This window comes from Podarcis cretensis, assembly GCF_951804945.1.
Source record: "Podarcis cretensis genome assembly, chromosome: 9".
Lineage (NCBI taxonomy): Eukaryota > Metazoa > Chordata > Lepidosauria > Squamata > Lacertidae > Podarcis > Podarcis cretensis.
The window spans coordinates 76,618,688-76,632,522 of record NC_137178.1 but is presented as its reverse complement, the minus strand read 5'-3'; the positions used below and the strand labels follow the sequence as shown (position 1 = coordinate 76,632,522).

The 13,835-nt window shown below is 44.5% G+C and overlaps 1 protein-coding gene across 1 annotated transcript in view; it reads left to right on the top strand.

Annotated features, from left to right (window-relative positions):
• HTRA3 (HtrA serine peptidase 3) overlaps positions 1-13,835 on the top strand; it is a 33,806-nt gene that overhangs the window by 7,994 nt on the left and 11,977 nt on the right. Inside the window, exons 2-6 of the mRNA XM_079991567.1 lie at positions 2,107-2,206; positions 4,504-4,726; positions 6,447-6,641; positions 8,200-8,232; positions 9,388-9,502. Of these exons, the coding sequence (XP_079847693.1) occupies positions 2,107-2,206; positions 4,504-4,726; positions 6,447-6,641; positions 8,200-8,232; positions 9,388-9,502 (666 nt within the window). The remainder of the gene's footprint in view (positions 1-2,106; positions 2,207-4,503; positions 4,727-6,446; positions 6,642-8,199; positions 8,233-9,387; positions 9,503-13,835) is intronic.

The window sequence follows — 13,835 nt, the reverse complement described above, 5'->3', positions numbered from 1 at the left end:
TTATTAATAAATAAGAAATTTAAATGTTAATATAAATTCTAAAATCCAACTTGCGCTGAAAGTTGACCTCTGGCAAGTGAAGAAAACTTTTTGAAATATTGCCAATGGAATTTATCCATCCCCTTCAGAATCTGCTTCCTTCATTTATTTTCTTTGAAGATATTTTTTTTTAAGCAACTTTCAGCACAACAGGTTCAGCATGGAATAAAATAATAATAATAATAATAATAATAATAATAATAATAATAATAATAATAAATTTTATTTATATCCCGCCCTCCCCAGCCGAAGCCGGGCTCAGGGCGGCTAACAACCTTAAACAGTATGACATTATAAAACATTATAAAAATGAATTAAAATCAAAATTGATGGCAACCATAAACTAAAGTTTTGTAAAGATTGCCAAAGGAGGGAGTCAAATGCCAGGTGGAACAGCTCTGTCTTGCAGGCCCTGCGGAAAGATGTCAAGTCCTGCAGGGCCCTTGTCTCTTGTGACAGAGCGTTCCACCAGGTTGGAGCCGCAGCCGAAAAAGCCCTGGCTCTAGTTGAGGCCAGCCTAACCTCTCTGAGGCCTGGGACCTTCAAGATGTTTTTATTTGAAGACTGTAAGTTCCTCTGTGGGGCATACCAGGAGAGGCGGTCCCGTAGGTACGAGGGTCCTAGGCCGTATAGGGCTTTGAAGGTTAAAACCAGCACCTTAAACCTGATCCTGTACTCCACCGGGAGCCAGTGCAGCTGGTATAGCACCGGATGAATGTGATCTCTAAGCGAAGACCCCGTAAGGAGTCTCGCTGCGGCATTCTGCACCCGCTGGAGTTTCTGGGTCAGTCTCAAGGGCAGCCCCACGTAGAGCGAGTTACAATAATCCAGTCTGGAGGTGACCGTCGCGTGGATCACAGTGGCTAGGTCAGGGCAAGAGAGATAAGGGGCCAACTGCTTAGCTTGGCGGAGATGAAAAAATGCCGCCTTTGTTATAGCTGCAATCTGCGCCTCCATGGAGAGGGAGGTATCGAAGATTACACCCAAACTCTTAACGGACGGTGCTGGCACTAATTGCACCCCCGCAAGAGATGGGAGTTGCCCCCTCAGTCCCATGTCGTCCCGTCCCAGCCAGAGGACCTCTGTCTTCGAAGGATTTAACTTCAACCGGCTCCCATGTAACCATCCAGCCACAGCTTCCAAGCATCTGATCAGTGTGTCTGGGGCCGAGTCCGGGTGGCCGTCCATCAACAAATAGAGTTGGGTGTCATCAGCATACTGATGGCAGCCCAGCCCAAAACTCCGGACAAGCTGGGCGAGGGGGCGCATAAAGATGTTAAAAAGCATCGGGGAGAGTATTGCACCCTGAGGCACACCACACACCAAGGAGTGGCGGGATGACAATTCCCCCCCAAGCGCCACCCTCTGTCCCCGACCAGAGAGAAACGAGCGCAGCCATTGAAGGACTGTGCCCTGGATCCCCACGTCGGCAATTATGACTCATGTCGTCTGAGGAAATGAGATGTTAAACTGTTAAAAAAATGAACCACTAGTCCAGAATAAACAATATTTTTTAAAAAAGCTTAAAACTCCTTCCTAATGTTGGAGTATTTGATGTGCTCCTGTAGAGAAGCAAAACAAAAACATAGCATTTTTAAAGAAAATAATATTCCTCCCCCACCAAGTACTTCTGGGAACTTATTTATTTCTAATTACAATTTTTACATTTCCTGTAATGATGATGTCCTCATGCAGAATGACAAACAAACAAAATACAGGGACAATTTTTGTTTCTCTGAGAAACTAACCAAACAGCTTCCGGGGGGTGGGGGAAATATCTTTACATTTATATTGTTATTTTGTTTTTTCACACCTTAAATTAAAAATTATTATTTGCTTGATTCTGAAGAGCTGAGACAAAATAAAATACAGGACGTGACCATTTTACACACATCAGATTGATGGCTGACTGCCCACATGCTCATCACCACAGATCTGGAAGTGGCCCAAAAATGGGGCGGGGCTGGGGCAGGGGCATAATAGGCATTCCTATTACGTAGAAATAAGCAAAATCCCTATTGATTTCTAATTTCTTAATAACACTTCCCTTTATCTTTGCTAGTATAGATCATCAACAGCCAAACAGCCCAAGGTATAAGTTTAACTTCATTGCAGATGTGGTGGAGAAGATTGCACCAGCAGTTGTACATATAGAACTTTTCTTAAGGTAAGCTGCTGGCATTTATGATTATAAGCAAAAATGCTGTGCAAGTACATACCTAGTTTTGATGACAACAGGAAAGCGCAACACTACTTTGCCACCATTGGGGATTTGACTACTGGTGGCTGGGGGTAGGGGAGGGTTTATGGTAGATTTCCTAGATTTCTTTTGATTTCCTTCTCTTTACTTTGTGCTCATTCAGCCGTTCTGTTGAGGTGGATTTTGCACATGTCCAGGATGTCCAATTTAGAGCAGAATACTATCAGCAACACACACACAAATTGTGCTGCATGCTCAGGGTCAGCTAGCCAATTGAATGGAGCAGGAGGCACAGACACTTAGCAGAAGTGGCCTAGGCAGAACCAAGGAGTGGATGAAGAAACATGGGTTTTCTGGAGAAGGTTCCAAGATAAAATATGAATACAATGTGCACAAGTATGGACTCACAGATGACAAACAGAATGCTGAAAGCCTGGATTTTACCAGCAAGGGTAGATGGCCCTAAAACCACTAACAACAATGGGTGGAGTTGCACAGTAAATAGTAACTGAGCATTTTCCATGGCATATCTTTCCAGAATTGGGTGGTTACTGTTTTGGTGCATTTAATCACCCACCATCTGTTTGTAGTGCCCATTAGATCAACTTACTTGTGGTGACTTTAGCTCTGCCTCTTGTACCTCAGGACCTCAGGAAACCTGTTGGCAGAGGAAATGGGGGAACGTTCACTGTACTCACTGTGAGCTTTTACTGTTTAACCTGAGGGTAAATTTACAAAAAGGGAGAATAGCAGAAAAAGTGTCTCATTTTAAAATGTGGATGTCAGAGCACTGATATTTTTGTAAAGAAGATTCAAAATCTACCTCAATTTCCTCAGGTAGGAGCTGCCACTAGATATAATTGGTATTAAAATTCATTACACTAAGCGAGCCTGAGGCACAAGAGCAAACCTGGCAATTGTATCCTGTCATCCTACAGCCTTTTTGAGTCCACAGCCTTCTCTCCTTGGGAATCTTCCAGGCAGCCATTTTGCTTCCGCAGTACTCATGAATTTGTCTTAAGTTGCAGGGCCAAACAACACAACGTGACACAGGAGTTCTGGGACTGAATCACCCAATTTCTTTTTATTTTCCTGAAAGCGGGCAGACGATCCCGCAGAGTTGAGGGTTGTTTAACCCATTTCCCCTCCAAATCAGTTCTCCAATGCACGTCACTCAACAGCCCCCCCCCCCTAAATGTCGCCTTTAGCCATGGAGGGAAGAAAACCATGCATTTTCTCATTGTACTTGCATGTTTTCTTCTCAGTAGCTAATACCAACCAGAGAGGGTACAGGGGTGAGGAATTAACCAACCTCAACCCCCAGACTTTACCCTCAATTCAAATTGGGAACCCCTTGAAGGTGTTTTTACAAAAGTAAAAGGGCATTGTGAGATCTTCACTCAGATAAAGTGGCTGGTAAAACAAGCATTAACACCCCCCCCAAAAAAAATATAATACATAACAATAAAACAGGATCAGGTAAAACCACACATCTCCCACATCATGTGTAGTTTGGCCTTGGGATATGGGCAACTGAGAAGAAAAAGGAATTGGGAATTACCGTATTTTTTGCCCTATAGGACACACTTTTCCCCCTCCAAAAATGAAGGGGAAATGTGTGTTCGTCCTATGGGGCGAATGCAGGCTTTCGCTGAAGCCTGGAGAGCGAGAGGGGTCGGTGCGCACCGACCCCTCTCGCTCTCCAGGCTTCAGGAAACTCTCCGCAAGCCTTGGGAGCCCGTGAGAGTTCCCGCCGGGCTCCCTAGGCTTGCGGATTCTGGGGGCTGGGGTCGGGGGAAGCTCGGGCTTCTCCCGCCCCAGCCCCACGCCTGCGGGGGAAATAATATTTTTTTCTTTATTCCCCCCCCCAAAAAAAAAACTAGGTGCGCCCTATGGGCCGGTGCGCCCTATAGGGCGAAAAATACGGTACCTGATTATGGCTGACTTTTGTTTGGACATATAAGCTGTAGCTGCTGTTGCAGGTAGATGCTTAAAGATGGGTTGCTCCTGAAGGCTGTCTGTAGTGCAGGACCGTCACTAGTATAGCATCTGGATGCTTGTTGTGGGGCATGTGCTGGGATTTCTATGGCATTTTATAGGTCTCTTATGTTAATACCTTTTAGCAGCTCTGTCATCCCAGCCATTTCTCTGGAGAAGAGGCACTGCCCTCTTTTTGTTTCTTGGAAAAGGGTGCAGATCACGGTTGTGGCCTGCTTATTTTTTCTCGGTGAGGTTCATTGATTAAGAGGTGGCATTTTTTTCAGGCATCCTCTGTTTGGCCGGAATGTTCCTCTTTCCAGTGGATCTGGGTTTATTGTGTCAGATGCAGGTTTAATTGTAACCAATGCCCACGTGGTGTCAAGCAGCTCCACAGTCACCGGGCGACAACGATTGAAAATCCAGCTGCAGAATGGAGACACATATGATGCAACAATCAAAGACATTGATAAGAAATCTGATATAGCGACGATAAAGATTAATCCACGGGTAAGTAGGGCAAAGGAAGTGTGCCCAATATTTGACGAGTGCTCTTTGCATTGAAACCTGAGGCTGCTGACGCTCCATAGTTGCCTTTAGACTCTCACTGTTTTATGGTAAGGATTCAGTCACATACCTGAAATTGCGGTTTTCATGAATACAGTGGATTAAAGTACTCTGGTGCAACAAATCCACTTTTAAAAAACACCCACACTTTTTGTTAGAGAGTGATGGGGAAAGGCAGGAAAAGTGTGAGATAACAGTTCAAGGACAGCAAACAAATCAGAATAGTTGCTCAGGAAAGAGCTGCGTTTGTGTCTCTTGTAACAACTAGTTTTTCCCTAAGAAGGCAGTGATTTTAGCAGGGTTAAAGTGCATTGAGGTAGAGGGTGCTTCTCCTCTTGGATCTTATCTTAATAGGCATGAAATGCATCACAAGTGAAACATTCCACAAATGGAAATTTCTTACATTTTGCCAAGTTCCTTTCAAGCGATTTAGATTGAGAACAGATTTGTAGATGAATGTGCACTCCGAAACGCCTAAAACATAAATCATAGATGGTACAGTGACTGTATTTCCTGACAAGATGTTGGAAGCAAGAGGAAAAGGGAAACCTGGATTGATTTCTAAACTCCAGTTCTTTCATAGTGCTGTTCATTATGAAAGAAACAAAGAAGTAAAGTTTAAATTCATGATAGATTTACCACCACCGACCTCAATTACTTCATGAAGCGGCTTGGAAAAAGCTCAGAAACTCCCTTTACTTCAAAAGATATTGGTAAATAGCATAAATTATTCCAAACGAGTTGGAATTAATTCCCATCCCATCCCATCCCTGATTGGGAGTACAATGGCATCTGCTCACCCCACTCATAAGCCTCTGTTGAGATGTCAGGAGCACTGCAAACAATATTCCCCAACAGTCTTTGGGATCAACAGAGCAGTGCAGGGAGGAGTACAGGTGTAGTGGAGAAGGAAGGAGAGAGATTTCTCCCCGCCTTCATGGTGGCTAAGAGAGTGCAATTGAGTTCTTCCCTGGCTTGGTTAAAATCTGAGCCATGGGGAAACTGGGGTGGGGGTTATAATGTTCATCTTGTTTGTGAGGGCAGCAGCCACAATTCATAATATGAACCTGGGAGTTATTATTTTCAGTGGCATTTCTAGTTTAAATGTTGAGAATTGGACTGAAAACAGAACGTTGGTTCCCTGGTGGTCTTTATGCAGTTTTCCTGTGGGGCTGTATGTAAATTTTAGTAACATTTCTGCACCGATACATCTCAAGATCTTGGAGTGTTCAAGGCGGGCATAAGGCCAAGTTCTAAAAGCAACGGTTGCTGGGAAAGGAGATCGAGCTTAGCCAAGATGGGGGGTCCTCTGCAGTGAGCTCAAGCTGGGGCCTGGTGGTTCCTGAGGCCCTGGTCCTTGGGGTCAGTTTACAGAGTTGTCAGTCAGATGTCAGGATTAGTTGAAAAGCAGAGATTGATCTGCAAAGCTTGTGGCAGTCACACAGTATGGGTGGTGCAGAGCGTAAGGCCACGGGACTTGGCTCCTGGGAACCCAGTAGCTTGCCTTGAGTAGTGCAGACTTAGTCCAAAGTCACCCCGTGAGCTTCATAGTTCTTCATAGTTCTACCCTGTCCCTAGTTCTGATACATTACTAAAAAAATTTCTGGGAATGCTATGGTTTGCTTTCCTCTGCTCAAATGCAACCACTGTCTTTATCTCCTAGAAAAAGTTGCCTTTCCTCGCCATGGGCCTGTCTGGGGATCTGAGGCCTGGTGAATTTGTTGTGGCCATTGGGAGTCCCTTTGCTTTGCAGAACACAGTGACAACAGGGATTGTCAGTACAGCCCAGCGGGATGGCAAAGAGCTTGGCTTGAAGGATTCTGACATGGATTATGTTCAGACAGATGCTATCATCAATGTAAGTAAATCCTCTGATTTCAGGAAATCTCAAAATCTATGAAGGACCAGAGGTGATGATTTTTAATCAGTCCAACTACTAAGAAAGAACATAGTATTGGAAGGTTTCCCAGTAATATCACAGTTTACAGTTTATCCAATTTACAGCAGTCCAGTACATTCAATACATCTTTTGACTACAGGCAACTCCCAGTTTACGCAGGAGTTACGTTCCCAGGCATGACATGTTGAAGTGAAATCGCATATATTTGAAACACCACTGGAAAAGCCTGCAAATACCCAGTTCTACTCCTTTTTGTGACATTTTTGTAACTTTTGGGGTGGCTTCGGGTTGGGAACAATGCCTGTGTGCACAGTCATTCACACTGAACATGCCTAAAATGGCAGCTGCCTGTATTTCAAAGAAACTGTGAAAGTGGTCTGTATTTATGAACTAACAAAGGCTGATTAATGTTTTCTATTTTCCTGGTGTTGATGAATCATTGTTTAACCTCTGTCCTTGTTTCTTAAGAAAAAGCAACTTGTAGAACTTGGCAAATTGTTTTGCATTGGCTCATTATTTTAATGTTTCGGCTTATGTTCTTTGCAGTCCTATTTCCTGATCAGCAGGGCTACCTTAACCCTGACCACTCCCAGCAGCAGCGTGGCATCTCAGACTCAGTCAGAGCCCCTGAAAGGGGTGCTGTAGACCAATAGCCGTTAACCTTTTCAGACCTGGGGCCCACCTTTTACCCCAAAATGTACTTGGTGATCCCATAACTTAATTTTTACCACTTATTTGTGTGGTGGTAGCGCTGTTGCGACCTATCTTAGATCAGGCTGTGACCCTGTAGTGCAGAGGTAGGGGGTCTTTTTGGCTATACTGATGGCTTGAGAACCTTCATTTTCTCTGGTTGCTCCATTTCTCTACTGCCTGACCATCCCTGATGGGCTCAGCTGCCATTCCCTCATCTAGGATGTGGTGGGGTCTTCAGCCATAAAGTTCCTGGGAAGTGGTAGGCAACCAACTCCTGGTCTTTCCAGTGACTCACACAGCCCATGCATGACAGGCCAGGCAAGTGTAAGCTCAGAGAAAGATGGGAGTTGGAGAGCAACTCTGTGTCCGCCCACATCAGGCATGTCTGTCATTCTCCAGTGAGGCAAAAAGCTGAGGTGCCTTATAGAGATGTAGATGCAGAAAGCGCTAAGATTGGCCTCACACATTTGTGTTTTCCTAGCTGTCCCAGTAATTTTAGCTGAACTGCCGTCTTACTGAAACTTGCAACTTGTGCAAGGGAATGAACGTGTGTCTTTATGTCTGCATATGGTGCATGCATATTGTTGTTGTTGGCATCTGTCTGTCTCAAGAGACAATGGAGTGCACCCTTTAGCGGTGAAGTCAAACCACCGCATTAGCAGCACTGAAGTGACCTCCCTGTGAAGAAAATGAGTCTAAGGTGCACACAGCAGCTTTTGTGGGGCAGAAAATACAGAATTGCTGCCTGATAAAGTATGCTTCATTGAAATATGATGTTCACTTCCTGAAAGTAGCCATAACGTTTTCTGATATTGTTTTGCAGTACGGAAACTCAGGAGGACCTCTGGTAAACTTGGTAAGGACAGATTACTTTAAAGGAGCTTGATAAGCATCTGTCTGCTTTCATTTATCAGATTGAATAGTTTTTTTTTTTCCCCCAAAAAGGGACAGTTACCCAAATTGCTATCTTGATAGTCTCAGTTTGGCCAATAACGTAGGAGTTGTTTCATGTAGTGGCCTGGGAAACCAGGGTTCCAGTCTCCACTTGACCGTGAAGTTCACTGGGCTATCATGAGTGTGAGAAGAACAGGTCTATCAACGCATTGATGATACCCAGCCTTGTTTCCTCTTCTAATTTAACCTACCGTATTTTTTGCACCATAACACTCACTTTTTTCCTCCTAAAAAGTAAGGGGAAATGTCTGTGCGTGTTATGGAGGGAATGCCTACGGGTAGCATGCCTACGGATTTTCCTCCTCTAAAAACTACGTGCGTGTTATGGTCGGGTGCGTGTTACAGAGCGAAAAATACGGGTAATTCCCACAGTCCTTAAGTCTATTGTGAATGGCAGCGACATTCCAAGCTCTCAAGCACAGAAAGGGCTTTTCCAGCCCTGCTCTGCAGGATTCCTTAACCAGAGATACCAGGGACCGAACACAAGGCCCTGGGCACGCAAAGCATAGGCTCCACCACTGAGCTGCGGTAGGTGCCCTGGGTCTATTTTGTGACATCCAAAAATGCAGTGGAAGCCCAGCCCACTGGTCCACTGGGCAAGGCAGAGCTGAATGCTCATAGAGCTGAATGCAGAAGCCAAAGACTCAGTCCAGCATCACAAGCCATGGCGACACATGACAGTTGCAAAAAGCCAAGCGTATACAATCAGAGCTTTTTTTGGGTTAAAAATGAAGTGCCGGCACTGATAGCATAGAGCATGAGATTCTTAATGTCAGGGTTCTGGATTGGAGCCCCAGGTTGGCCAAAAGATTCCCGCATTGCAGGGGGCTGGGCTAGATGACCCTCAGGGTCCCTTCCAACTCTATAATTCTACCTTGGTAAAATGACCAAGGGGGTTGTACTCTGTAGCAGTGAGTACCGTGTCAGAAAAAACACTGATTCTCGTTAATTTACTATTGTGATAAAAGCACAAGCTGCCTGTTAGGAATACACTTCTTTTTAAAGGCAAAAGCTTTTAAAATAACAAATGAAATGTGTTGGTATCTTACTTCAACAGGATGGAGAAGTGATTGGCATCAATACATTAAAGGTTGCTGCAGGAATTTCCTTTGCTATTCCTTCCGATCGCATTGCTCGATTCCTCTCGGAGAATTCTGACAAAGAAAGTAAAGGTAAAATTTGAAAGCATTTGTTGGGGATTGGACCAGAGCAGAGGGTGGGGAAACCTTTTCAGAGGCAAAAATGGGCAGAGCAACAAATGTGAATTTTGCCATTTTCCCCCCCAGTAGGCTGTTTTCTATGGACACTCACACACCCCTCTGCACCCTCCTCCCAGGGATGCAGGAAGCATTGTCAGAGTTCAGTGGCATGTTCCATGCAGGCAAAAACACCCAAGGAAGGTGCAAAGCAGGGCTGGTAAGGGCCTGGGGAAGGTGTGCTATGGCCTAGGGACGGGCCCTGAGCCTGAGGTTCCCCATCACTGGACTAGGGAAAGATATTGTACTTCTGGTTTAGTACAACCAAAAGTTTATTTTTGATAGAAATGCCCTTAACAGTTATTCAGGATGGTATTATGTGGCAGCACAATACTCTTATATAACAGTCCTACACATGCCTTAAAAAACAAGTCCTGTCAAACTCGGTGGGGCTTACTTCCAGGTAAATAGGTTTAGGACTGCCACATTAGAGCATAGCCTCTTAGGAAAAGCAAACGTTTAGTTATAACTAAGTGTTTGCCCCAGGCATAGTTTATAACATTATTAAATAATAATAATTAAAGGAGGCCTCTTATTCAGATGAAAGATGCTTAAACAAAGTCTTTTATATCTGCAGGGATAAGATGGATGTTGGCATGACGTTATTGTGCTACTCCTGAAATTGTTTGCACTCACGAAGTTTGTGCATGTACTGCAATATGCATGATTATAATAGCATATTATCACAATTGTGTTATCGAGATCATGTATCGTTTTGATACTGGAACTGATTCTCGGTTTTCCTGGCCAAGTGCTTTTCCACATGCATCCCATTGCAAGTGCTATTTGATATAAATATGCTTTTATGTTATGGCTGTATCATCTGTTGGCAGAACAGTTTGGCAGCTCAAATGACATTAAAATGGTCTAATAGTCCATCTGAGCCCCGCCACTATTTAGGGACCACGAGTGCTGCTACTTCCCCTCTTCAGCCTCTGCTATGCAAAGAGAAAGAAGCTGGGTCCCCTTCCTTTCTCACTAGTGGTCCCTATCCTGTTTTCCGTCCCACTGGACCCTTCCCCTCACTCTTTCAGACTTCACTTTTCCTCCTTCTGTGTTGAGCCTACAACGATGACTATTTTTCCATGTGTGAAATTGACTAGTACATTACTAGTGCAGCTTAGGGCATGGTAAGTAGCCGAGCTCCTTTCAAATCTTACATATCACTTTTCTGCATTCTGTCCTAGCTGGCTGCCTTAATTTCCTTCCTTCCTAACCCGCCCCCCTTCATTTCTTCACACGCTTTTAGTAGCAAATGCTCCTCCAGGCTGCCAGACAGAAAGCACTGGGGGCTGCTTATCCACAGAACAGGCACAGCACAATAAGCTGTTGCGCCAGCTTTTCGTGTTGCTGCCGCTGAACTGAATCGATTCACTTCTCACGTTGGATTGACAATGAAGTGCTAGAACTGTGTGTTGAGGCTCGTAAAGATGTCAGTATTAATTGCTCTTGGAATTGTTATTACTCATATTTCAGTATCTGCCTGTGAGTATGAATTAGATACAAAGTGTGGCATTAAACATAATTGAAGCATTTTTAATGGTTACGTAATTTCTGATATTATTTCCACCAACTCTGGAAAAACTCAGCCTCCAGCTGCAAAAGTAATTATGGTCCCTATCTGGGGCACATTTTAATAATTATAAAATATAAAATACAATGCACAGATGGTTATAACCAAGTCCCCTTCTCCGCCCCCCCCAACCTCAGCATCCAGTTTGTTCCTTCCGCATGGCCCCAGCTGTTGGATCAGTGGAGGAACAGGTCGCAAAATATCTATTTGCACATACATTTCCTCATCCAGCTGTAGTTACGAGAGTGGAAGCAGGGTTGGTTAGATCATTATTTGAAGCACAAGTCACCAGAGTAATTCTCCACTAATAATAGAAGTCCCTGCTGTCACAGGAAAAGGGCATGAAAAATCGCTAAGAAAAATCCCTTTCTGGACTCCTAACACTTCACAACTGGAAAACCACAAAATATCCTCTATTAATTACCCAGCTCCATCTTTGATCCATGCTGCTTTAACTGTTTCAGAAACATGAGTCCCTCATTTCCTTTTTCCTACTTACTCATAGATTAAAAGCCTGTTGCTGCTTACTCTAGAAGCAACATGGGAAGTAATTAGGAGCAACATTATGCACTAATGACTATGGGTCGCATCCAGTGCTGCACTTGCAGAGTCCTACTCAGCCACCAGGACTTCCTCTCCCTGCCCACCTCCAGATATGCCCCGGAAGGTCCTCCGGCCTTCTGGAGCAGATTTTGAGGGTGCCTGGGGGAGTCTGCTAGGGAGAAGAGAGGAGTGGAAAGTTCTGCTGTGCAAGCAGAAGTCTGCTGTGTTAACAGAATAGCTGTTTTGGTTACGGCCACATATGTCTCTCTGTGTGTACATGTACGTACGTACACACACGCTGAAACCAACCCGTTAGAAAACATAAATCCTATTTAAGAACCTATAGGGGCTATTCTCACCCCCAAAAGCCAAGCCCAATTAGAAACAGTAAAAGCTGATGGTTCTTTGGGAAAATACTCAGCCTTTTTCTTTTGCAGACATTAAAGCGAATGAAATTCTGCAGCTGGGTGGTGGTCACTAAGTGTATATATGAAGTACATACGATAGAATTAGGAAGGAGCCTTGCCAGTCTTATTTTTTATTTATTTTATTTACAATGTTCTACGCTGCTTTTTTGCACAAGTGCCCATTCAAAATGACTTACAATAAAAAAAAAGCCTAGAAGGCAACTTGAAAGTTTTCCTCCTACCATACTAATGGGTATAGGGATGCAGGTCGTCCTGTGGTCTAAACCACTGAGCCTCTTGGGCTTGCCAATCAGGTTGGCAGTTCAAATCCCTGCAATGGTGGTGAGCTCCTGTTGCTCTGTCCCAGCTCTTGCCCACCTAGAAGTTCGAAAACACGTCAAAGTGCAAGTTGATGCTGCAGGAGGAAGGTAAACGGCTTTTCCGTGCGCTCTGGGTTCCGGCATGGTGTCCTGTTGCACCAGAAGCAGTTTAATCATGCTGGCCACAAGACCCAGAAAGCTGTCTGTGGACCAACACCGGCTCCCTCGACCTGAAAAGTGAGATGAGTGCCTCACCCCATAGTTGCCTTTGACTGGACTTAACCATCCAGGGGTCCTTTGCCTTTTACCTTTTTTCCCCCTAATGGATACAATCCCCCATACCTCTTGTGCTGCTATTGAGCTTTTTACTATTAAACTTAGTAAAAAGCTTAATAGCAGCATGGTGTTGAATCATCAGAGTCTCAGGGGAGAGAATATGAGGACTGGATGTTGGCAGGTGTTAAATATTCGCAAAATGCTTGAGTTATATGCGTCATGAGTTATTTAGAAAGCTGTCGTTTCCATGCCAGGGAAAGGAGGGAGGGAAGCAGGCAGACAAAAGGGGGGTGGGGAGAGAGAATGAGAATTCTTCTGTCTCCCACCCCCATTCACAACCCTTCACCTTGTCCATTATGAAATATCGTGCATTGGTAATGTTCACTCTTGCACACTAGTTCTGTGTGTGTGTGTTTAAGTGCATTCATTTTAGGAAAGATGCACCTGTCTGTCTGCCCAGTTTAACAAAATGGGAATGGAAGGTGGGCAAGCACTTTTTGTGAGGAGAGGACAAGCACTCAGCACATGCATATATCCTCTCAACACCCACCCACTAGTGTGAATGGGAAACATTGGCTTAGGAATCAAAAGGCAGAAAATTTAATCTGCTTTTTGGTGTGGAACCCTTGCACCAATGTGCAAAATTCAGACCTGAGGTACCCATTGTGTGAGAAAACACCTCCACATGGAAACAGCCCTCGTTTTAGGGCCAAACCACATAAGACATTTGCTCTTCCGTCCATTTCAGTCTCTCATAAACAGAGCTGTGAGTCCCCCAAATGGTATTGTCACCAGGGAACAGGAGGCCCTTTTCTCAGTGTAAAGCCTGCTCTACCATGTCACAGGTTTCCTGGTGGGGGAAGTAGAAGCCAGAGAGGGTACTTGTACCAGAAAAAGGGGGAGAGTACAATGGTGCCCCGCAAGACGAATGCCTCGCAAGACGAAAAACCCGCTAGACGAAAGGGTTTTCCGTTTTGGAGGCGCTTCGCAAAACGAATTTCCCTATGGGCTTGCTTCGCAAGACGAAATGTCTTGCGAGTTTTTCTGACTTTTTTCCCTCCCCCCCCTTTTTCTAAGCCACTAAGCTGCTTATCCGCTAAGCTGATAAGCCGCTAAAAGCCGCTAAAATC